General features: G+C 36.0%; 1 protein-coding gene across 1 annotated transcript; it reads right to left on the bottom strand.

Moving 5' to 3' along the window:
* Positions 1 to 1384: 1384 nt before the first annotated feature.
* Positions 1385 to 23082, bottom strand: TERB2 (telomere repeat binding bouquet formation protein 2). The gene is made up of 7 exons (XM_025472941.3): positions 22939 to 23082; positions 22743 to 22824; positions 21808 to 21947; positions 18601 to 18662; positions 15497 to 15582; positions 8476 to 8564; positions 1385 to 1995 (listed from the first exon to the last, which is right to left on the bottom strand). The coding sequence occupies exons 1-7, from the start codon at positions 23000 to 23002 to the stop codon at positions 1853 to 1855; spliced, it is 666 nt and encodes a 221-aa protein (XP_025328726.1). The 5' UTR covers positions 23003 to 23082; the 3' UTR covers positions 1385 to 1852.
* Between the last annotated feature and the right edge of the window lie 968 nt (positions 23083 to 24050).

Raw genomic sequence — 24050 nt, 5'->3', positions numbered from 1 at the left:
AGGCTCCATGCAGGGAGCCCAATGTAGGGCTCAGGGCTCAATCCCAGGACTCCAGGATCACACCCTGGATGGAAAGCAGGTGCTAAACCACTGATCCACCCAGGGATCCGATCCTTTTAATAATTACTTTAAGTCCAGAATAAGCTTGATTTCTATGTAAGAAACAATTTAATGTGACTGAGATAAAGTGTTCAAAGGAGATAATATTTAATATGTTTCAGGAAAAGGTCATTAACATTTAGTTGGGTTTTTTAAATTTACAAATACAAATAAGGAAAAGTCACCATATGGGGAAATAGAACCTTTAAATGATGATGCTGAGACTGTTCTAATGTTGCATTATGAAATTTGAGTCATGGAAGAAAAGCCAGGGATCACATACATTTTTAAAAAGTATATTTTAAAAAATATTTTATTATTTGACACAGAAAGAGAGCACAAGCGGCAGGCAGTGAGGGAGAAGCAGACTCCTACTAAGCAGGAAGCCCAATGTGGGACTTGATCCCAGGACTCTGAGATCATGACCTGAACCGAAGGCAGACGCTTAATGGACTGAGCCACCCAAGTTCCCAAAAAGTGCATTTTCTTTAGATAATTCCACAGCTGGTATTCTAAACTTCCTAGGAGAAAGTAGTTTTTAAGATATGATAGCCTCGGGACACCTGGGTGGCTCAGCGGTTAAGTGTTTGCCTTCCGCTGAAGGCGAGATCCTGGGGTCCATGGATCAGGGGATCGAGTCCCGCATGGGGCTCCCTGCGAGGGCCTGCTTCTTGCTCTGCCTCTCTCTCTGTGTCTCTCATGAATGAATACATAAAATCTTAAAAAAAAAAAAAAGATGATAGCCTCACAAAAATTATATAAAAGATATATCATGCACAAATTCTCCTCTCACAGATTGTTGGTAAGTATCTGCCAGTTTGTTTGGGATGATGAGGTAGTTTCTGCACTGGGTGAGTTAACTAATTTATTCTTTGTGGATTGATTCTCTTATAGATCCTAAAAACCTTCATGCCATGTATAAACATTATTTCACTGTAGGTTTTATATATTTCACTAGGGTTCATAAATCTGCCCTAAAGTTCTTTTTTCTTCAGTGTTCTGGTTCTCCTCTGTCTTTCCTATTTCCCATAGCCCTTCTGACCCATAAATTAAACTATATTTGCAAACATCACTCATACATTTCATAATGTTATTTCCTGATTTGGCCTCCAATTAGTCACCCTAGGCAAAACACCCTCTCAAGGCCTTCATTTCCTCATTGTTCCCTAAGGTTCTTTCGAGCACTGTGATTCTAAGGTGATTTGAGGGCTCATTTCAGTTGATAAAGTGCTTGTTACATTAAATCACTTCTGGTACATGCTTTCAGGAACTGTCCACACATGAAGACTGAATCATTAAAATGTTTTACTCCATATTTTTCAAGTCAGAAACAATAATTCAGAACTCAACGATAACATTCTAATTTTTTAAAATCAAAATAAGATGATCAGAATCATAAAACTTAGCATTTACAACATTGAACCTAGAAAAACATATATAATAGAATGTTAAAGGCAAAAGAGCAGCTGACAGAGAGAAAGACTGAGACTTCTTATGAAGTGTTTCAATTACAGTTACTCCAAAACAACTGTGTAATCAGAATCTGTGTACATAGCCTTATAAGGTGGGGAAAAAATCGAGCCAAAATGTCAAATCATGGAGCCAGAATGATTCTGAATTACCTAAAGATACATTTTGAGAAACAGAACTCTCCCTTATATTCCCCTCCCCCTGTATGAAAGGAGAGAATGTAAAATTATGCACATCTTTAGTAATATTTTATAAAAAATAAATGCCTAGATATAAAGACAATTTAACATTTTCTCTTCAATTTGTTTTTTATAGCAGACATGTTAATTTCATTTTGAACATGGTATGCCAAATATCCTGAGCTTCCAGGAATAAAGTCATGTAGCTCCCCAAGGAATTTCTTCATGGCATCAATTGATATATAACCTACAAAATAAAAATATATATTTATATTTGAAATCCTATCATACTATCATTCTGTTTTTCAGTGTGTTTAAGATTTCTAAAGAATATTTTTAGAGGGATCCCTGGGTGGCGCAGCGGTTTGGCGCCTGCCTTTGGCCCAGGGCGCGATCCTGGAGACCCGGGATCGAATCCCACGTCGGGCTCCCGGTGCATGGAGCCTGCTTCTCCCTCTGCCTGTGTCTCTGTGCCTCTCTCTCTCTCTGTGACTATCATAAATAAATAAAAAAAAATTAAAAAAAAAAAGAATATTTTTAGAAATAAGTAAAAAGAAGAAATACCAGTGAGAAAATCTTTCATAAACACTTTCCTTTCCAACTCCCCACTCCCTGCAACCTTCTACCTCCTTTTATTTATTTATTTTAAAGGGTTTATTTATTTATTTTAGAGAGAAAGAGTGTATGAAGCAGGGGAGAAGCAGAGAGATAAGGAGAGGGAGACAGGGATCCCTGGGTGGCGCAGCGGTTTGGCGCCTGCCTTTGGCCCAGGGCGCGATCCTGGAGACCCGGGATCGAATCCCACGTCGGGCTCCCGGTACATGGAGCCTGCTTCTCCCTCTGCCTATGTCTCTGCCTCTCTCTCTCTCTCTCTCTGTGTGTGACTATCATAAATTAAAAAAAAAAAAATTTTTTTTTAAATTTAAAAAAAAAAGGAGAGGGAGACAATCTCCAGCAGATTCCAAGCTGAGTGCAGAGCCTGTTCTGAGATCATGACCTGAGCTGAAACCAAGAATTGGACCCTTAGCCAACTGAGCTACTCAGGAACCCCTTCTCCCTCCTTTTAAAACACAAATATTTGATTATCCACTTTGACTACTGAGGTCCTTGCTGTCTCTCTCGCTCTCTCAAACAAGTAAATAAAATCTGAAAAAAAAAAAAAAAAAAAAGCTAGGGAAAATCAGTATTACTGCTTAATCAACAAAGGTTATAGATATGAGTAATTTTGATGTTGTTAATAATCTGAAATTGATAAGAGTATCAAAAAGAACACCTAGAATGTAGAGAGCTTAAGGAATCAATGACTTTAAGCAATATTACCTTGATAGCAACTGCTTATGTGAATGATTATATTTTATGTGTAATATGTTTGTAGTTTATATTAAAACTGAAACTAATTTAAAAGTAAATACTATGAGAAAAATTCTGATAAATCTCAAAGGTTATTGATTTTAGAACACTACCTCTGGGGATGCCTGAGTGGCTCAGCGGTTGAGCGTCTGCCTTCATGTTCAGGGCATGATCCTGGAGTCCCAGGATCAAGTCCTACATCAGGACCACATGGAGCCTGCTTCTCCCTCTGCCTCTGTCTCTGCCTCTCTTTCTCTGTGTCTCTCATGAATAAATAAATAAAATCTTTAAAATAGTTTTAAAAAACGAACATCTTTCCTCGGAACTCTCTTTTCTTCCCTCCAATTCATCTGATTTATATAGAAATAGTCATTTTCTACATGAACTTGCTCCTCGCCCCCAACAGTTGCTTTGGGAATGATTTGAGTTGGGCTAATCACAGCTCTTTCTCTAGATTTTTATATATATAATGCAGCCAGTCAAATCATTATCACTCAGGTGACCATAGCTCTAAGATCTAAAACTTGGGAGTCATGGGGGTCCATGTTTCCTACCATGTAAAGAAAGCCAACTTGCTTCAAGAGAGAAAAATAAAATGAAAATAACATGCAGGGGGCGGCCAGGGTGGCTCAGCATTTTAGCGCCGCCTTCAGCCCAGGGCCTGATCCTGGAGCCTCTGGATTGAGTCCCGCATCGGGCTCCCTGCATGGAGCCTGCTTCTCCCTCTGCCTATGTCTCTCTCTCTCTCTCTCTCTCTCTCTCTGTCTCTCATGAATAAATAAATAAAATCTTATAAAAAAAAAAAAAGAAATTAACATGCAGAGAAAAACTGGGTATCAGTAAGAGATAGCCATGAGTCCTAGTTACTTCTAAGGCCAAGCAATACGTCTGTCTTCCTCACAGTTTGGTTGATGTGGTGATTTTTCTAATAGACTCCCTTTTGTTTAAGCTAGTTTAAATCAAGTGTCAGTTGACTGCAGCCTAAAGTCCTAACTACTTCAAAGCTGCTAGAATAATCCATTTCTGATGCATAAATGTACTATCTTTCTTATAATTACAGGAATATTTTTATTAATGTAATAATTATTTTTAAAATTCCTATCCTCACATATATCTTCAGAAACTTCACACAGTGTATATGTGCAATTAACTAAATGTTAATATTTTTCTGTACTAGTTTATTTTACACAGAAACCTTGTCATTAGGCAAAGATCATGAGCCATATGGAGTATAGTAGTGCTTCAAGAGATTTTCTGAAGTGAATGATAATGATTAAAATATCTTTAAAAACACTAATCAGTGTTATATTATTGGATTCATAGTTAATTTATTAGCTGTCACTTTATATTAGAGGCAATTAAGCAATATGCTTATGTACCACATGTTGATGGAGGTAGTGTTTTTTTTTTTTTTTTTTTTTAAGATTTTGTTTAAATCTTTAAACAAAAACTGTGGGGAACCTGATGCAGGACTCAATCCCAGGACCCTGGGATCACGACCTGAACCAAAGGCAGACACTCAATCACTGAGCCACCCAGGTGCCTCAGGAAAATGTTCTTGGTGGAGGATTCCACATGTGTCTGTGGTAATTAGCCTCTCAGATGGCCCTAAATGATTCTTATCTCTTGGTATTCACTAATTTGTGTTATCTCTGGAAGGAGACTGTACTTGGGTTGGCCTAGTTGACTGATGGCAAGTGGCAGAAGTGACTGTATCCCACTTCTAAGAATAGGATATAAAAAAGACCGTGGCTTCTGTTTTGGGTATGCTCTTTTTCCCTCTTGCATTTCTCACTCTAAGGAAAGCAAGCTGCCACATGTGAACAGCCTTATGGAGAGGCCCACTTGGTGAGGAGTTTGGCCTTTGGCCAAAAATCAGCAAGGACCCAAGGCTTGCCAACAACCACAAGAGTGAGCTTTAAAATGGATATTCCAGTCCCAGTTGTGCCTTGGAGTAACTGCAGGCTTGCTGACAACTTGATTGCAACCTTATAAGAGACTTTGAGACAGAAATATCTAACTAAGATGCTCCTGGATTCCTGGCCCTCAAAAACTATCAAGTAATAAATGTTCATTGTTTCAAGCTGCTAACTTTTAGAGCAGTTTGTTACACAGTAATAGATAACTAATACAGTATCCATGATAGGTTCCTAAGCTTTTAATTATTAGAACTTTTTGGTTTGAAAATTTTTGCCTGGGGATCCCTGGGTGGCGCAGGGGTTTGGCGCCTGCCTTTGGCCCAGGGCGCGGTCCTGGAGGCCTGTGATTGAATCCCACGTCAGGCTCCCTGCATGGAGCCTGCTTCACCCTCTGCCTATGTCTCTGCCTCTCTCTCTCTCTCATTAAAAAAAAAGAAAAGAACATTTTTGCCTGCAAGATAATTTATAGTTATTAATTTTAAAAAATTAATCACACATGTAGCTATCAAGCAGAACTTATTATCATGGGTGATAACTAGTGATATCAGACTAAAAGAATTTAATTCCAAGGATGCCTGAGTGGCTCAGTGATTGAGTGTCTGCCTTCAGTGCAGGACATGATTCCGAGGTCCTGGGAAGCCTGCTTCTCCCTCTACCTATGTCTCTCCCTCTCTCTGTGTGTCGTCTCTCATGAATAATAAATAGAATCTTAAAAAAAAAAAAAAAGAATTTAATTCTAGTCAAAAGCAAAACACACACACACACACAAATCCCTTGATACTTTATGGGACATTTGGCACTATCTGAAGATATTTTTGGTTGTCACAACTTAGGGCCTCAGGTCCTAGGGCATAGTTCCAACTTGTATTTTCTGCACCTAAAATCTAATTAGTTTTAAGAGATTTAATATTCATTAAGCTGAACCCAACCCATTTTGAGAGACAGTCAAGTTATAGTCACAGAAATTGCTACCACTGCCTAATTAGAACTGTCAATCACTATATTCCAACAAGAAGTTATTCCTTCCTGTATAAGCAGATGGGCATGATAAAAAAATAAATAAATAAATAAATTTTAAAAAAAAGGAAGTAGTTGTCATTCCACGCAAAATTATAGCCAAAAATCATCTCTAAAGATTAAAACTTTCTTCTAAGAAAGTGTTATTTAAAATTTTAATGTAGGGGCACCTGGCTGGCTGAGTCAGAAGAGCATGTGACTCTTGATCTCAGGGTCATGAGTTTGAACCCAAGTTGGGTATGGAGATCACTTAAAATAAATAAATAAATAAACTTTAAAAAAATAAAATAAAATTTTCATGTAGAAATATAAAGAAAGAAAATAATCAAGCAAATAAAAATACCAGAAAATTTTACTATGGTTCTATCAATAAAATTAACAAAAGATTATCAGAGGTTGAAATTTTACTTTAAAAATTCTAATGATTAAAAAACAAAAAAAAATTCTAATGATTATTTTTATAGTTCTTTTTTTAGTTTGTTCTTAATACAACATTGTCTTGTCTTTTGAATACAATGAAACACAGCAGCATTGTTACACGTCCAAATCCAAGCATTTGTCTTTTTACATGGCTGATTTTAATATTTATCATTGATTTTTCAAATAAGTTATCAAACACTTGGTAAGTCCAAATAAACATGAGACATTTAGAATCTGGTGATATAGTTCCCTGAAACAAAACCAATACCAGTAGTATGCCACAACCATAGTTTAAGGGATACCTACATTTTTAAAAAAGATTATTTATTTATTTACTCACGAAAGACACAGAGGAGAGAGAAAGGCAGAGACATACGCAGGGGAGAAGCAGGCTCCATGCAGGGAGCCCGATGTGGGACTTGATCCTGGGACTCCAGGATCACGCCCTGGGCCAAAGGCAGGCACCAAACCACTAAGCCACCCAGGGATTCCCAGATACCTCCATTTTATCTGAATGTTTAGGCCTAAGGGATAAATCAGGGTACAACTGCTGCTCCCAATATTAGAACTTAAGTACTTCTACTTAGTTCATTGCCCTTTACAGCCCATGATTTTTCCTAAGAGCCCCAGACTGACTTTGTTGTCAAAGCTGGGTAACAGTTTTCTTTGATGTCTCCAAGACTCATCCTCAAACGACATATTAAAAGTTTTTCTAAAGTGCTTTTCTAAAGACTATGAACAGAAGAAAAAAGTAATAAAACAAATGGCTAGGGCAGCCCCGGTGGTGCGCGGTTTGGCGCCGCCTGCAGCCTGGGGTGTGATCCTGGAGAACCAGGATGGAGTCCCACATCGGGCTCCCTGCATGAAGCCTGCGTCTCCCTCTCCCTCTGCCTGTGCCTCTGCCTCTCTCTCTGTGTCTATGAATAAATAAAATCTTAAAAAAAAAAACAAAAAAAAACAAATGGCTAGACCAAATGGTAAGAAGGAATAGTACTATGAGAGAAGACATCTAGGAATTTGTGGACTAATTTTAAGAGTTTTCACACTGATAAAGAATGCACTCTAAAATGATTTTTAAAATGAAATTTCAAAAACCTATACTTTTCAAGTTGCTGTGTTTTAAACAGAATTTTTTTTAAAACTTATATTTTAGGATCCCTGGGTGGCTCAGCAGTTTGGCGATGTCATATGTCGTTGGCCCAGAGTGTGATCCTGGAGTCTCAGGATCGAGTCCCACATCGGGCTCCCTGCATGGAGCCTGCTTCTCCCTCTGTCTGTGTCTCTGCCTCTGTGTGTGTGTGTGTGTGTGTGTGTGTGTGTGTGTCTCATGAATAAATAAAATATTTTTAAAATAAATAAAACTAATATTTTAAAAATGACCCTACTGAATATTACCCAGATCAAAGTATCCAAATATCCACCTCACTCACCATTATCTAAATCCCAGTGGCCGCTTTTCACCTGGTTCCCTTGGTTCCATCCTCTCATGTCAGCCTTAGTAAGCTGTCTTTTCTTTATGTCAGGCACTAGAAAAGCTAAATATGGAGTCCATGGACACCTGTGAATCTCTTTAATTATAGTAAAGTTGGTGTGTTATGTTTGTGTGTGTGTGTATACTAGGGAAAGGGGTCTAATTCATCAGATTCTCAAAGGAAACTATGATTAGAGTTGTCCATGTAATTTGTCTCTCAAATTGGGACACCTGAGAGTAAAAAACTGAGTTTGAGCCCAATGTTGGGTATGGAGATTACTGATGCCAGGACAACAGACATAAACTGGAACTGTCTTGTGTAAACAGGAATGTGTATTCACACTACCAATAGACCAGCTTTTTAACAGAAAATATAGGACCTAACTCTGGGTCAATTCAGCAGATTTATTTAATTCAAATGATATCTCCTCTTTCAGCATCTATAACTGAGTGGTCTCTACTTGCTAGTCTAGGACAACTGCATTATTGTACAAGATATTCTTTTGTTTCTTCCCTACTTGGGTGTTCTCTAAATTTTATTTTAAATTACCTGTTACCATGTTGTTTACTGGATAATTCTGAAGAGGGAAGTACATCTGCTTTTCTGTAACTGGAGTCCTTATAAAATGTTTTTCTGTGCTATAAAATGAAGCATACAGAAAGTCATATTTATACTTGTTTTTTCCTGAGAAATTATTCCAGGCAATATATATAGTAAGCTGTTTGCACTTGAGCAGACTTCAGTTTTATTGGATGAAAACATTCAGTGTGAACTTCTTTTATGCTTCTAAGTAATACTAGTTCCCATACAGATATTTTCAGTTTTCTTGGCCACTTCACAAAACATATTTTTTGTGTATATAGAAGCCTAGGTCTTCCTCAATATTCTTAAAAGCGTAATAATTCAATAATACTTTATATTTAGGGACGCCTGGATGGCTCAGAGGTTGAGCGTCTGCCTTTGGCTCAGGTCCTGATCCCACGATCCGGGATTGAGTCCCACATCGGGCTCCTTGTGGGGAGCCTGCTTCTCCTTCTGCCTATGTCTCTGCCTCTCTCTCTCTCTGTCTCTCATGAAAAAATAAAATCTTAAAAATTATAATAAGACTTTATAATTAGATTAAAAATATACATATGTAATCTTAAATATGCCAAAAGAAGGCACAGTGGGCTCTATTTAAAATAATCACAGCATTTTTTGTTACTCAGTGTTTAATAATTGGAACTCTGTTAACTAGTACTTCAAAACTTTAAAATAAATAAAAAGTGAAATCTGGAAAAATCATGCAATACACTAAAATTCTGAAGTGACTTCTGAGTTAAAAAGAAAAATGGTTAAATTATTCTGAGTGTGGTTGTGTATAATTATTTATATTCTAACTTTTAAGAGCTAAGTAGTTTTCAACTAAAGTATTCTGTTTTCTAACTGTGCCAAATAACAATGTTTATTATATTTAGACTACATATAACCAATAGATAATACAATTGCATGAAAATAAAAGTCTCAATAATTAAAAGTTGGGGTCATCCTTAATTTATTTTCCTTAAAAAAATCTAAAATTACATTTAGTGATAGTAAAAGCTTTATTTTTAATTTATCTAAAAGTTAGATTTCATCTGAACTTTTTCTTTTTTTAAGATTTTATTTATTTATTCATGAGAGACACACAGAGAGAGAGAGAGGCAGAGACACAGGCAGAGGGCAAAGCAAGCTCCATGCAGGGAACCTAATGTGGGATTTGATCCCAGGTCTCCAGGATCAGGCCCTGGGCTGAAGTCAGCGCTAAACCACTGAGCCACCTAGGCTGCCCTCATCTGAACTTTTATAAAAGAAACTGTAGCTCAGTTAGGGTAAGATCCTTCAAATAAGCAAAACAGTGTTCCCAGAAGAGTCAAGGACTAAAAAAAGATAAACCATTATTATCATCTATTATGGCTCTGAAATTTCTAGCTAAGCAATGAGATGGGGGAGGGTAAAGAAAGAAATGAAAAAGAGATAACTAGTAAAAAGGAAGAAGCAATCTTTCATATTAACAAATGATATAATTGTATACTCTGAAAACCCAAGAGAATCACTGAAATGCTTCTAGAATCTTAAAGATTCAAGTGGGCAGTTATAAAACAAATATCCCCAAATCAATAAATTTCCTATATAACAGCAATAACTAATAAAAAATAAAATAAAATAAAAATGATCCAATCTGCAACAGCAACAAAATTCATAAAAATCTAGAAATAACTATAACAAGGAATTTGTGATTCTATATGTAGAAAAATAAGAAATTTTACTGAGATATAGAAAAGGAAAATTAAAACAAAAAATAAAAGATATTCTCCTGGATTGGAATATTGAAAATTATAAAGTCATCAATTCTTCTCAATTTTAACACAATTCCCAATAGGGATTTTAGAGGTTAAGAAAAAAATAATTCTAAAATTTACTTGAACAACATGTTAGAAGATCTAATAGGAGGCAGATCAAATTTATAATAGAATGAAAAAAAATACCTAGCAATAATCTTAAAAGACAAATGTGATTCATATGAAGAAAATATGAAAAATGTTTTTAAGGGCCACAAAAGAAAATTTGAACAAGTGAGGGAAAAATACCGTTTCTCAGATGGGAAGATTCAGTATCAGAGATAGTCTCCCTAAGTTAATCTATAAATTTCTTGTAATGTTATCAGAAATAACAGTAATTTTTAAAAAACATATGAACAAGATGGCTCTAAAATTCAGACAGAAAAATAAACTAGAAAGAATAGCTAAGAAAATTTGAAAAAGACTAAAGAAGAAAACCTAGCACCAGATATCAAGTCCTATTATAAATAACTAAAACAGAATGGTGCTGTTGCATGACAAATGAATGGAATATAAAAATATAAAATGCAGAAATAGACCCAAATAGTTACAGGGATCTAACCTATGATAAAGGTGGCATTTTAAGATGGTGGTGAGGGGATAAATTATTTAATCAATAGCCACAAGTAATTAGCTATCTGGAGGAAAAAAGAAAAAAAGTAGGTTCCCACCTTACACCAAAATATATTCCAAATGTGTCACAGATTTAAATTGAAAAAAAAAAAAGAAATCATTAAGAAGAAACCATAGCAAAAAATGATAATAATCTTAAGAGTAGGAAGACTTCCCTAAGTACAACATAAAACCAGAGAACCATCAAAGAAAATGTTAATAAGCATGAATGCATACAGGAAAACATATTTGTATGACAAAACCCAACATTTTTTAAAGTCAAAAGACAACAGGCTAAAAATTAATTGTAATTTATTTCAAATGAAGTAACTCTCCTAAAATGTAAAGAGTTCTTATCAAAAAATAAAAAAGCAAAACTCAATAGAAAAATATGCAAAGGATACGAACAAACATTCACAGAAAAAGAGATATAAGTGGTTCTCAAACATCTGAAGACAACTCAACCTCATTCATAATAATAGTAATTCAAACAAAACTAGAGTGAGATACCATTTTATACCTATCAGATTAGCAAGGACCAAAATATATGATAAGTACTCTGTGTTAGAGAAGGCATAGGGGAAACAAGATGACTAACCATTCCAGTTTACCCCAGATTGAGGGATTTCTCAGGACATGGGGCTTTTCAGGATTAAAACCAGGACATTTCTAAGCAAACCTGAATGTTTGGTTACCATAGCTAGAAAAGGCACATTTATACATAACCAGTAGGAGCGTAAATTGATTTAAACTGTATGGAGGGCAATTTGATAAGACCTATTAAGGATACAAATCTACATGCCTTTCGATCTCCTAAGAATTACCCTACAGATACTCCCATACATACAAAATGACATAAGATAATCATTCACTGAAGCACTGCTTTTTTTTTTTTTTTTTTTTAAGATCCATTTATTTATTTGAGAGAGAGCAAGCAAGAGAGAGGGGAAGGGGCAAAGGGAGAAGCAGACTCCTTGCCCCGCTGAGGAAGGAGCCCAAAGAGGTGCTCTATCCCAGAACCCCAAGATCATGACCCCAGCAGAAGGCAGACACTTAACCGACTGAGCCACCCCAGGTTCCCCTGAAGCACTGTTTTTAATAGCAAATTAGAAATTACTTAAAAGTCCATTAAAATAAGCAACTAGTTAAGTAAGTTATGGTACATCCATATAATAGAACACTATATAGATAAAAACATGAAAAACTCTTTATGTAATAATATGGAATGATCTCCAAGGTAAATTATTGAGTGAAAAAAGGCAAGGAAACTGATAATATTGGTTGCTTCTGGGAGGGAAATTGACTTACTAGGGACCAGTATTTTCATAGTATCCTTTTTTGTACATGTTGGGTTTTCATAATTAAAATTTGAAAATAGGAAAGTAACATGTAGGCATGAAGATGTAAGGAAAATATTTTTTAAAAGGAGAGTAATAATAAGACTGGGACTTCCCTTGTACGTATTAAAATACATAAATGAAGTTATATAACTTAAAAGAATATTGTATTGATACAGAAATAGATCCACAGATTAATGGAATAAAACAAATAGCCTAAAAATAGATCTTCATATACACAAAAACAACGTTCGACAAAGGAAAATTACACATCAGTTTGAAACAGATTATTAAAAAAACCAGTGGAAATCTCTTATTTGCAAAACAAAATCAATTTAGATCTTCACCTATTACCATACACCAAAATAAATATCTGCAGAGTTTAAAACTAATTTGATCTCTGAATGGGAAATAACATAAAAGCGGTAGAAGAAATTATAAAGGAAAAGTGATTAATGATGGAAAATATAAAACTTATATCTCTAAAAAAGTATATGCCAGACAACAAATTGTGAATACAATGTGGCAAATTGGCAAAAGGATAATATAGCTACTATATAAAGATGCCAGACAAGTTGATAAGAAAAACAATAAGGCCTCCAGTAAAATAGGGAGAAAGCAGGTCACCTGGGTGGCTCAGTCCATTAAACATCTGCTTTTGGCTCAGGTCATGATCCCTGATCCCCCAGGGTCCTGGGATTGGCTCCCACATCAGGCTCCCTGCTCTGTGGGGGGCCTGCTTCTCCCTCTCCCTCTGCCTGCCACTCCCCCTACTTGTGTGCTCTCTCTCTGTCAAATAAATAAAATCTTTTTTAAGAAATGGTCCCTTTGGTGTGTGGGGGGGGAATAAAGGATAAAAACAAACCACAGAAAAGAAATATAAAACGCTAAAAAATTCAAAAAGGTTCAAAGCCATTAAGTATTCAAAGAAAAATGCAAATTAAAGCAAGACTTATTTGTATAAAACTAGGAAGAAATGTCCTAATGTTGGTGGTGGTTATCTCTAAGTGGCAGGGTTGCTTATTATTTAAAATTTTCTTTATTTTCTATTTTGAAAAATTATATGCATTAGGTTTATAGTAGAGTAAGTTCATGCAATTTTTAGAAGATTTGGGGAAGATACTGAGAAACAAAAATAGTATAGTGATTAAGAGTTTGGATTCTGGATCAGCTAAACTTAGCTTCAAATTCAGCTTAAGCAATGTTAGGTGACAATTAGCTCTCTGAACTCTTTTCCTCAATTGTGAGATGGGTCTGATAATATTTATCTATCTTATAAGGTTACAAGAATCAAATGAACTGATAAGCTTGCAAGTGTCTTTTTTTTTTTTAATTTTTTTTGTTTTTTTTGCAAGTGTCTTATATTCAGCAAGTGTTTAATAACTAGTTCATCACTTACTGTTCAATTATCACCAGTAGTACACCAATAAAAATGCTTCCTGAGTAAGGACAAAGTATATTTTATCTATGTTCACACTGCACCCTCTGGTGGTTCCATAAAGAAAAGGCTCTAGATTAGATACCTACCTAAGGTATCCATTCATATCCTTTGTCTATTGTTATTGCTATTGTTATTGGACATCTTTTCTTCAGATTTGTAAGCCCCCTTTGTATCTTAAACCAGTTTTTATCAGATGTTTTTCCAAGTGTATATTTTTCTTTTGACCTAGTTCATGGTATTTTTATTGCCACATACAAGATTAAAATATTTTTTGGTAGTTATACTTCTCAATCTTTTTCCTTTATGGCCTCCATGTTTTACAGGCAACCATGAGTTAAAGAACTTATGTATCTAATATCTTTCCTAGTCAAGTGAATTACTGGGAGTTACTTTTTATTTTCTATTTCCCAGCCTTCTCTTACAAGATCACTTAGGATAATTATCCTTTCCTCTATTAATCCCTTCAGAATATCTTCACGGTCTTACCTCCTCTATTCTTATTTTTCTTCCTCTATTTATCTTATCTCAAAAAAGCGTAACAAGTAAGTTCAAAGGAGTGCTAGAGATAGAGATCCCAAGACTTAAAATATGAATTCTCGGGACACCTGGGTAGTTCAGCAGTTGAGTGTCTGCTTTGGCTCGGGACATGGTCCTGGGATCGAGTCCCACATCCGGCTTCCTGCATGGAGCCTGCTTCTCCCTCTGTCTATGGCTCTGCCTCTCTCTGTGTGTGTCTCTCATGAATAAATAAATAAAATCTTTAAAAAATGAATTCTCAAACTTAAGTAGTAGAATATCTAGAAGTCACAGGACCATGAAACAATGGTTTACTAAACTTACTTAAATACACAACTTTGTGTAAATTAGGTAACAACTAACTTCAAATTATAACAAACCAAATAGTTGGTACAAACTATGGAAGAAAAACTTAAAATTGAAAGAACTATATAAAGTAAATCCATTAATTTTAATATTGAAGAGAGATAGCTACTATTTGATCATTTTTATTTCAGCAGCAAAATACCAGACCTTCGAATAGCCAGTACTCCCCATGAGCATTTGAAAACCATGGAACTGGAAAATATGGAATTAGGACTAGATTATGAATAAGGCTGAAACAAAGGGGGACTCTCATAGATTGTTTCTAACATAATGGTAAGTCCATGAGTGTGTCTTTTTAAATTTCATTTTTTAAACCAAAGGAACCACATTACAAACAATTTGGAAAAGAGAGGAGGAAATCACTTAGAACTTCCAATCCTAATAAAATTACTGCTAATATTTCATATATTTTCTTATTTAAAAAATAATGTAACATAAATAATAAATAAATTCTTGTTTCTTTTGTGCAAGGATAGTCTAGCATACTGGTTGGCTCTGGAATTAGACTGACCCAGTTAAATCCAACTTCTCCACACCTAATAATAAAAGTTTGGGGCACCTGGGTGGCTGAGTCGGTTAAGCACCTGCCTTTAGTTCAGGCCATGATCCCAGAATTCTGCGATAGAGCCCTACATCGGACTCCCTGCTCAGTGAAGAGTCTGCTTTTTCCCTCTCCATCACCCTCTGTTCCTCCCCCTCCTCATGTTCTCTCTCTTTCTCTCTGAAATAAAATATTTTTAAAAAATAATAAAAGTTTGTATAACTTTGGGCAAATTAATGTACCTAATCCTAGATCTTTTTTGCTATAAAGTGGCAATGGTGATAATGATAATATTAATAGTGTAAGAAGACCACGAAAATTAAATGAGATAAACACAGTCGGTGCTCAAAGATGCCTACATTAAATTGAATATCAATGAAGTATATGAATTCAATACCTTTTGGATAATTCTTTTTTGCGATCTGTTTCTAGTTCACTGTTTTCCCTAAGGGCTTTTATTTCATTTGGTGTTACTTCATAATGCTGTGGATAGCAAAAAGAAAACAAAATCACATTTTTAAAAGTCAGCACATCAATGATCTAATCAAATGTTTTTTTAAAAAGCAAAAAAAAGTAAATTGGCAATATATATCAAGAGTCATAAAAATATTTAGACACTTAGGTCCATTCAATCTAGTTTGGTGGCAAAAACTTGAAAAATTTTGCACACACACACAATTATACTATTTGTTTTTAGGGCTATGTAGACTATGTATTTTTAAAATATCAGCTGTGGTTGTATTAGATTGTAAAATTTTGACTAATTTTATTCTCTTTTCAATTTTTGAAATTTTCCCTAATGTGGCCATAGTACTTTTTAGTTTTTAAAAGGAAACAAAAACTAAATAAATAAAATAAATAAAAGGAAACAAAAAAGTTATTAATTTAAACTTTCTTAAAATCTTCGACTTGAACCTAGGCTTCCATTGAGTTACAAATCAAAAATATTAAGTAAGCTGAACAAATTATATTTCTACTTCAAAATTAAAATGGAATATATAGCTATAGAGTTATGAAAGAACTAAATGTGTATTACGCTTTTCAAAAAGATTATGTGAAAGTGACTCAGATATTGGCACCTGTCACATAATTATAATTACTTAATACACCATTAGGAAATTTCTGTTTAAATCACAAATCCACTCCAAACAATATTAATGCTCCCCCAAATTACTTTCCAGATTTATCCTTGCTGTTGCCATTCAAAGTACTTTCTAGTTATATATTCTATGGTTACATTATTATAATTGGCTAATATTAATCAATATTTTGAAAGAACTAACAAAATCATTTATCACAAAATCATATAATTTCTAGAGTTAGTCACCACTACAGACATGTTCTACTAATTTTTTCATAGAAAAAATACTGGATCGGGTGGGAGCTGAGAAAATTTGGTTCCATTTTGCTGATGTCTAGTATATAAACTAAAACAGTTTTTTACCTTTTCTTTACCTCAGTTCTCATTTCTAAAACTGAATAATTAAATTAATGAGCTTTAAGGAGTTTTTTCAGCTTTGAAGTTCTAGCATACTCAATAATTATTGTCAAATAACAACTATTCTACACCATAGTGAAAACACTATGACAAGCCAAGGATTAGATATTTTGGCCCTTACTATAGCATAGCCAAAGATACTTAAATAACTATGATTTTCAGATGATGAAAACTTGGGAAGAAAAAACAAACTAATGAAAGGAATACAAAATGTATAATTGCTTGGCTTTAGACATATAAAGATTTTCTTCCTAAGTGTTTACTTCGAAAATTTTCAAACTCTGAATTGTCAGAGAAGTACTATACACTTTTCACCTAGACTCATAACGTGTTAACATTTTTTAATCACTCTGCATGCCTTCTCTCATTTTTTATTTTTGCTGGACCATTTGAAAAGATTTGCAGATATCATGACATCTTACTCCTTAATCTTTAGGTTGCATTTTCTTTATCTTTTTAATTTTTAAAAAAGATCTTATTTTTTTTAACAGAGAGAGCACAAGCAGGGGGAGCAGCAGAGGGAGAGGGAGAAGCAGGCTCTCTGCTGAGCAGGGAGGCTGATGTGGGGCTCAATTCCAGGACCCTGGGATCTTGAGCTGAGCTGAAGGCAGATGTTTAATGGACTGAGTCACCTAGGCACCCCTGCATTTTCCTTAAAAAGCATTCTTTCATCTTTACAATACCACCATTACAATTAAGAAAATTAACATTAATTCAATATCACCTAATAGTCCACATTTATATTTTCCCAATTGTTCTCAAAATGTCTTTTTTACTTTTTATTTAGAAAACATCCAGAATCCAATCAAGGTTTATACATCACATTTGCTTGTTATGTCTCTTGATCTTGAACAGTATTTCTGCCTTTTTGTTTTGTTTTTTTTAGGACATTGTTTTAAAGAGACTAAGCTAGATAGCTGTTTTGTGATATGTCTCACATTCTGGAATTGTCTGATTACTCATAATTAAATTAAGGTTAATTAGGTTAAGCATTTTGAACAAGAACGCTATATAAATAACATTGTGTACCTTTAATGATATATTAAAGCTGAACATAATGAGAGGTTATTCCAATTTTGGTGATGCTAAATTTGACCAGTTGGTTATGTGGTGTCTGCCAGATATCTCTACTGGGAAGGCACATCCTTTATCTTTGTAACTAATAAGTAATCTAAGGGGTGATAATTTAAGATCATGGGTTTAACATCTACTAATGATCCTGCCTAAATCAATTATTTTATTAGGGGTGGTAATTAGGGCTTTGCATTCTACCATCTTTTCTATATTTATTAGTTGCTATTTTATAAGGAAATTTTCCCTTAAATTTAATTTTTTTTTCTTAAATTTCATCTTTCCTTCCTTACTTCCAACCCTCCTTCCTGCCTTCCTTTCTTTCCTCTTCTTACCTCCTCTCCCTCCTTCTGTTCTTTTTTTTTCTTTCTTTACGCTTTCAGAGTAGCACTACTGAATCATGGATTCTTTTAAATTTAATGTACTATAATTCATTACTATCATTCTTTTTGACCCTCAAATTATCCCAAATTGGCTACTGTGTAAAGATTTTGAAGTAAGTCAAAAGTACTAACAAGTTTGAGGAAGAATAGTAAAAGCTATAAAACAGTTTTCAATATTGTACACATTTATTGAGGGGTGTTATTCAAAACATTTAACAAATGACACAACATAGGAATTAGTAAATCAGAATCTATGCTGGCAATAAAAAACTGGTAAATTCTGTGCACCTATTACTTCTCCAATTAATGATAGATTTTCAAGTTTTTTACATGAATAATTTTATTCATATAAAAATATCTCAACATTATCAGTGTACTAGTGTGAAAATAGTATTAGACTAGATAATGTTCTCTAAAAGCATGTCCTTTAAATTCCATAACCTGGATCATTGATGTTAGCATGTCACAAGTAAACATTTTTAAGATTACATTGCTTTAAAATTTTTTTGCAACTGTATATTCTAACCAAGTACTTTAATTTACTCTTACCTTTTCTATCTGAAAATGTTGGTCTTGTTCCCAAATAAAATTACCAAGTTTTCTTCTTATTTCTGTGGTAAGAAAAACAAATTCAATACTATTTTTTAGGTAATTTTGTAGTTTTCTGAAGTTTACTTGAAGACTGAAATTTCTAGGTCACCATTATTCCACTTGCATCAAACTCACCTAAGATACTGATTTAAAATGCAGATTCTTATTGAATCAGATGATTGAGGAGGAGCTCAGGAATTGTATTTTTAACAGCCTCCCCAGATGATTCCATAGCATCATGAGAATCATTGTTGTAAATTTTTTCTGCTGGAATATATGCCTTCATTAGATGTCTGTATCTTTAGGCCAACCGTTAATAAAGAAGACAATTATCCAGTCAAAACAAAAGGTGTAAACTTCCTAAATTTGTACACTAGAGGTCCTCAAGAATTTAATGGTTGGTAAAAGAAGAATGGAAGAGAAACATGTCTAGTGGGCATAATAGTATAGGAATTCTAACAATGCTCAGCATGTTAAAGGACTATGTCATTCTTTAATGATCTCAAAAGCTTCCACGGTAGCCCAATTGAAGATAAAAAGGTAACATTCCTCTAGACCTATGCGGTCCACTATAGCAGCCACTGGAGCAGCTACATATTGGCATCATAGGAAATGTGGCTAGTCCAAAGTGAGATGTTTTGAGTATAAAATAAACACTGTATTTCAAAGATTTAGCATTAAAAAAGGAATGTAAATATCTTGATAATTTTTATGTTGGTTATATACTCAAAGGATAATATTTTAGTTATACCTGGTTAAATAAAATATATTCTTAAAATTAATTTACCTAGGGGCACCTGGGTGGCTCAATCAGTTAAGCATTTGATTTTTTTTTTTTTTATGATAGTCACACACACAGAGAGAGAGAGAGAGAGAGAGAGAGAGAGAGAGGCAGAGACAAAGGCAGAGGGAGAAGCAGGCTCCATGTACCGGGAGCCCGACATGGGATTCGATCCCGGGTCTCCAGGATCGCACCCTGGGCCAAAGGCAGGCGCCAAACCGCTGCACCACCCAGGGATCCCAAGCATTTGATTTTTGATTTCGGGTTCAGGTCATGATCTCAGGGTCATGAGACTGAGTGGGAAGTCTGCTTGAGATTCTCTCCCTCTCCCTCTACCTCTGTCCCTCCTCTCACTTGCACTCTCTCTAAAAGTAAATAAATTAATCTATTTTTAGTTTATAAATAAAAATCTTATTTTTATTCATTGATTTCTTATTTATACTAGAAAATTTTAAATTAGCATTGGTTCACATTTGCATTTTACCCTTCTACTAGACAATACTGGTCTAGGTAGATAATAATGTATACTTTTTATTCTTAAAAAGGAGCATCATTTCATTTAAAACAGATTTTTAAATTTTTTTATTTATTTATTTTAGAGAGAGGGAACACATGCAGGGATTGGGGGAGGGACAGAGGGGGAGAGAAAGGGACGGTCTTAAACAGACTCTGCACTGAGCATGGAGCCCCCCATGCTGGGCTCTATCTCACCACCCTGAGATCATGACCTGAACCAAAACCAAGAGTTGGATTCTTAACCAATTGTACCACCCAGGCTCCCCGTTATTTATATGAGAGAGAGAGAATGCATACAAGTGGGAGCTTGAGGGGCAGAAGGAAAAGATCTCAGGCCAACTCTGTGCTGAGCATCGAGCCCCAAATGGGGCTTGATCTCATGACTCTGAGATGATGACCTGAGTATGACAATGAATAAAAAATCAAGAGTTGGATGCTTAACCAACAGAGTCACCCAGGAGCCTCAAAACAGATTTTTTTAAAATTTAAATACATTTTAATATAAGATGCTAAATTCAAAGACAGAAGTAATAACAATATTAGAGCAGATAGTCATTCTATAATATAAGCTCTTTAAAGGTGGGTATTCACTGATTGGCACAGTTTTTTAATAAAGCAGTACTCCTATCCAATCCCCAATCCTTAATTTATTTGTATAATCATTTAGAACAATTTATTGTTATAACTAGCTCTTACCAGGACATCAATTGTGGAAGGAATCCAATCTTTGGAGTTTCTAAAGCTCTCCTATAGAAATCTTTTTCAAACTCTTTTTGTTTTTTTGTTTTAAATAGCCTGCTCAGTGGGAATTTGTTCTAGCTTCAGTCTGTCTTTCTAAGCATAGACACACATGTATCATTAATTGGGTAATAATGTAAGACCTAAAATGAGATATTTAAAAATAGGCCACAAAAGTCAGGGAAATCGTATTCTAAGGAGGGAAAACTAAAAGAATCAATCTCAGAAGCAGTTTATTCACTTGCCCTTTATCTTATAGGGTTGCTGAAATAATTAAACAAGTTAATGGGAAAGTACTTTTTTTTTTTTTTTTGAGAGAGAGAGGGAAGGGTGGGAGAGGGAGAGGAAATCTTTCCTCTTTTTTTAAATTTTATTTATTCATTCATGAGAGACACAGGCAGAGGGAGAAGCAGGCTCCATGCAGGGGGCCTGATGCAGGACTCGATCCCAGGTCTCCAGGATCACACCCTGGGCCAAAGGCAAGCACTAAACTACTCAGCCACCCAGGCTGCCCCTGGGGGAGGAAATCTTAAACTGACTCCAGGCTCAGGCCAGAACTTGACTCGGCTTGATCTCACAACCCTGAGATCATGACCTGTGCCAAAATCAAGAGTCGGATACTTAACTTATTGAGCCACACACGTGCCCCAATGTATAAAGAACAATACAAATAAGTATATGGGTTCATTATTACAATGAATCTTAAAATTTTATTATAATAATGAAGAGATTCAAAACTAGCAAACATTTATTAAATGCTCACATGTCAGACTACTTGATATATTATATTTTATCCTCAAAACAACTTGCTAAAGTTTACAAAACTAGTAAGTATTGGATCCTAGCCAGTGAGCACTGTGAGGGCAAGATCTGCTTTTTGTCTTATTCACCACTGACTCACCACCACCTTGGTTGAAACCTGACACAGTAGTTTAGTGAATGTGTGAATGAGCAATAAACAAACAAAGCCAGACTATATACTCAAGGTAATCTGATCCCAAGCTCATGCTTTTCCACTTATATTAAATGATATGAAACACAAAAATCTCTTATTGAGAACAAAGATCAGTAAAGTTGGGAGAACTAGCTGGATTCCGCTAACAAGGATCGGATAAATGATCTTTGCTAACCTTTTTGCAAGCACTCAGGGGGAAGAATGAAATGACCTAAAGTCACCGAGTTTTTTATTTCAGCATTAGCGACTGCAGAGAGATAGTGGGCGTGAAAAACTGTAGCATTGTCTTCTATGTAATCAAGGCTCTGATATATTCTAGGAGAAAGAAAGGAAATATTTTAGGTTATAAAATAAACAAGAATGTATTCAACCTTTCAAAAGAAAGAAAAAGTGAGAGGAAGCAGGGATAATTATCTATAGGTACTCAAGCCACTGGGGAATTAAGGGAGTAGGGAGGGGGCAGCCAGGGTGGTGATTACACCTCTGGCTTGTAATAATAAATGGGACAGCAGTGTGAAGGGGAATCGCGGGGGGGGGGGGGGGGGGGGCAGATTGGAGGCAGAGTAACCTCTCAGAAAGCTACTGTTAGAGCCGGGCGAGCGATAATGAAGGTGTGGAGGAAGATAGCAGCGAGTAGGAGGAACATTTACAGGCGTACACGGAATACGTACCCTGGTGTTTGGCCACCGACTGATTAACGGGGGTGGAGTTGTTTATTCACAAGAAACTAGTACAGTTTGAAGTTTGAGAACACAGGACCTGGTGCAGGTGTGAAGGGGCAATCAGGGGGTTGGGCTGAAACATACTGAATGTGATGGGCCTTCAGGGCACCATACAGAGTTGTGGGGCAGACAGCTAGAATCACAAGGCTGGAACTCGGGAAGCCTCGCAGACCAGGAGGGAGGCCATTCGGCCGTGGCGAGAAGTTATTTACATACCCCTCCCTGCCCCCCTCCCTGCCCCCGCCCACCCCCCACCCCCCATCTGGGGCTGAAAACGTGCTCCTTTCCAGTCTATTCCTATCATCAATATTTCTCAGGGCACCGACTTCCATCTCCAACTCCTGGCTCATCAGGACCCAAGAGGCACTGCCCGGCGGCCTTCAGGTACCTCAGCGTGTCTGGGTGGGAGGCATCACAGCTGAACAAGAAGTCGGCAGCCCTTGGGTCACTGATGGAGCCCCCTTCGTCCACTGCGGAGGCAAGAGCACAAGGTGAGCCTAGCGAGTATCCTGGCACCAAAGCACCATAGAGAAGAGGGGTGCTCTGCCCACCACCTCACCCGCCCCTTCCACCCAGCTGCCTACCCCAGAACTGCCTCAGTTCCTCGCCGACGCTGCCGCAGAACCAACCCCGCTGCCCTTGAAACATGGCGTCGGCCGGCACACGAGGGGGGGGAGGGGGGAGCCTAGCGGGGATCGCTGATTGGTCTGAGGTGCGAAGCCAAGCTCGGTGATTGGTTCTCAGAGTAATGGGCGGGAAGAGACTGAGGGGAGAGGAACAGGAATTCCGTCACCACCAGAGAGCTGACCCGCTCGTGGGACTGTGGCGGAGGAGCCTCTCAGCTTTCCCCTGACATGGCGGAGAAGGGTGGGTCAGTCCGGCTTGTGAGTGTTAAACCCTCAGTATCAAAGTTATTGTGCTCTTGTTACAGGCGTGGTCGCAGGTTCTGTGGCATCAGGTATTATTTTGAAGCAAAACTCATTTTATCGTTTAATTTATAAATGTCTCCATTAGAATATCTGAAAGTTGAGGACTTGTAGAAAAATAAATCCACAATACCATTATCACCATTGAAAATAATAATTCTTTAATATACTCAAATTTCACTAGTGTTGACATTTCCTGCTTTTTCAGAATTATGCTTTTCTTTTACAATTTCCACCCCCACCCTCACCATAACCCACCACCACCCACCCCCTTACATCAGTTTTGATAAGCTATATTTTTCTGGTGTTGGAGCCCTTTAATCTAAAATTTCTAAAATATTGATATAAATTTCATAAAACATTTTATTATCTTTTTTAATGTTTGCAGGCTTTGTGGCAATACCATTTTAATTTTTGTTATTAGCAATTTGTGCCATTTTATTTCTTAGTCTCACCAGGGGTTTGTCAATTTTATTAGTCTTTTCAAAGAACAAACATCTGACTTTGTTGATACTCTTTTTTGTATTTCTTTTCTGTATTACTAATTTCTGTTCGTATAATTTCCTTAGCTTTAACTTGCTTTCATTAATTTCTTGAAAGAGAGGAGTGATTTTCATTCTTTGTTTTCTAATATGTGCATATAAGGCTATAAATTTCCTTGAAACTGTGTTTACTTTAAAATTTCCAAACACATGAATATTTAGTTACTCTGCCATTAATGATTGCTGGCTTAAATACATTGGAGTCAAAGGATATGGCCTATATGATTA

Source organism: Canis lupus, chromosome 30 (assembly GCF_003254725.2).
Source record: "Canis lupus dingo isolate Sandy chromosome 30, ASM325472v2, whole genome shotgun sequence".
Lineage (NCBI taxonomy): Eukaryota > Metazoa > Chordata > Mammalia > Carnivora > Canidae > Canis > Canis lupus.
The sequence above is the reverse complement of the archived record's forward strand: the minus strand, read 5'-3'. Positions and strand labels throughout refer to the sequence as shown.

Excerpts from the sequence above, each read along its gene's own strand:
- TERB2 (XM_025472941.3), bottom strand. The coding sequence starts at position 23,002 with ATGTTTCAAGGGCAGCGGGGTTGGTTCTGCGGCAGCGTCGGCGAGGAA. Across the intron at positions 22,825-22,938 it reads GGAACTGAGGCAGTTCTGGG|TGGACGAAGGGGGCTCCATC; the intron begins GTAGGCAGCTGG and ends TTGCCTCCGCAG. Across the intron at positions 1,996-8,475 it reads AGTAAACAACATGGTAACAG|GTTATATATCAATTGATGCC; the intron begins GTAATTTAAAAT and ends TTTATTTTGTAG.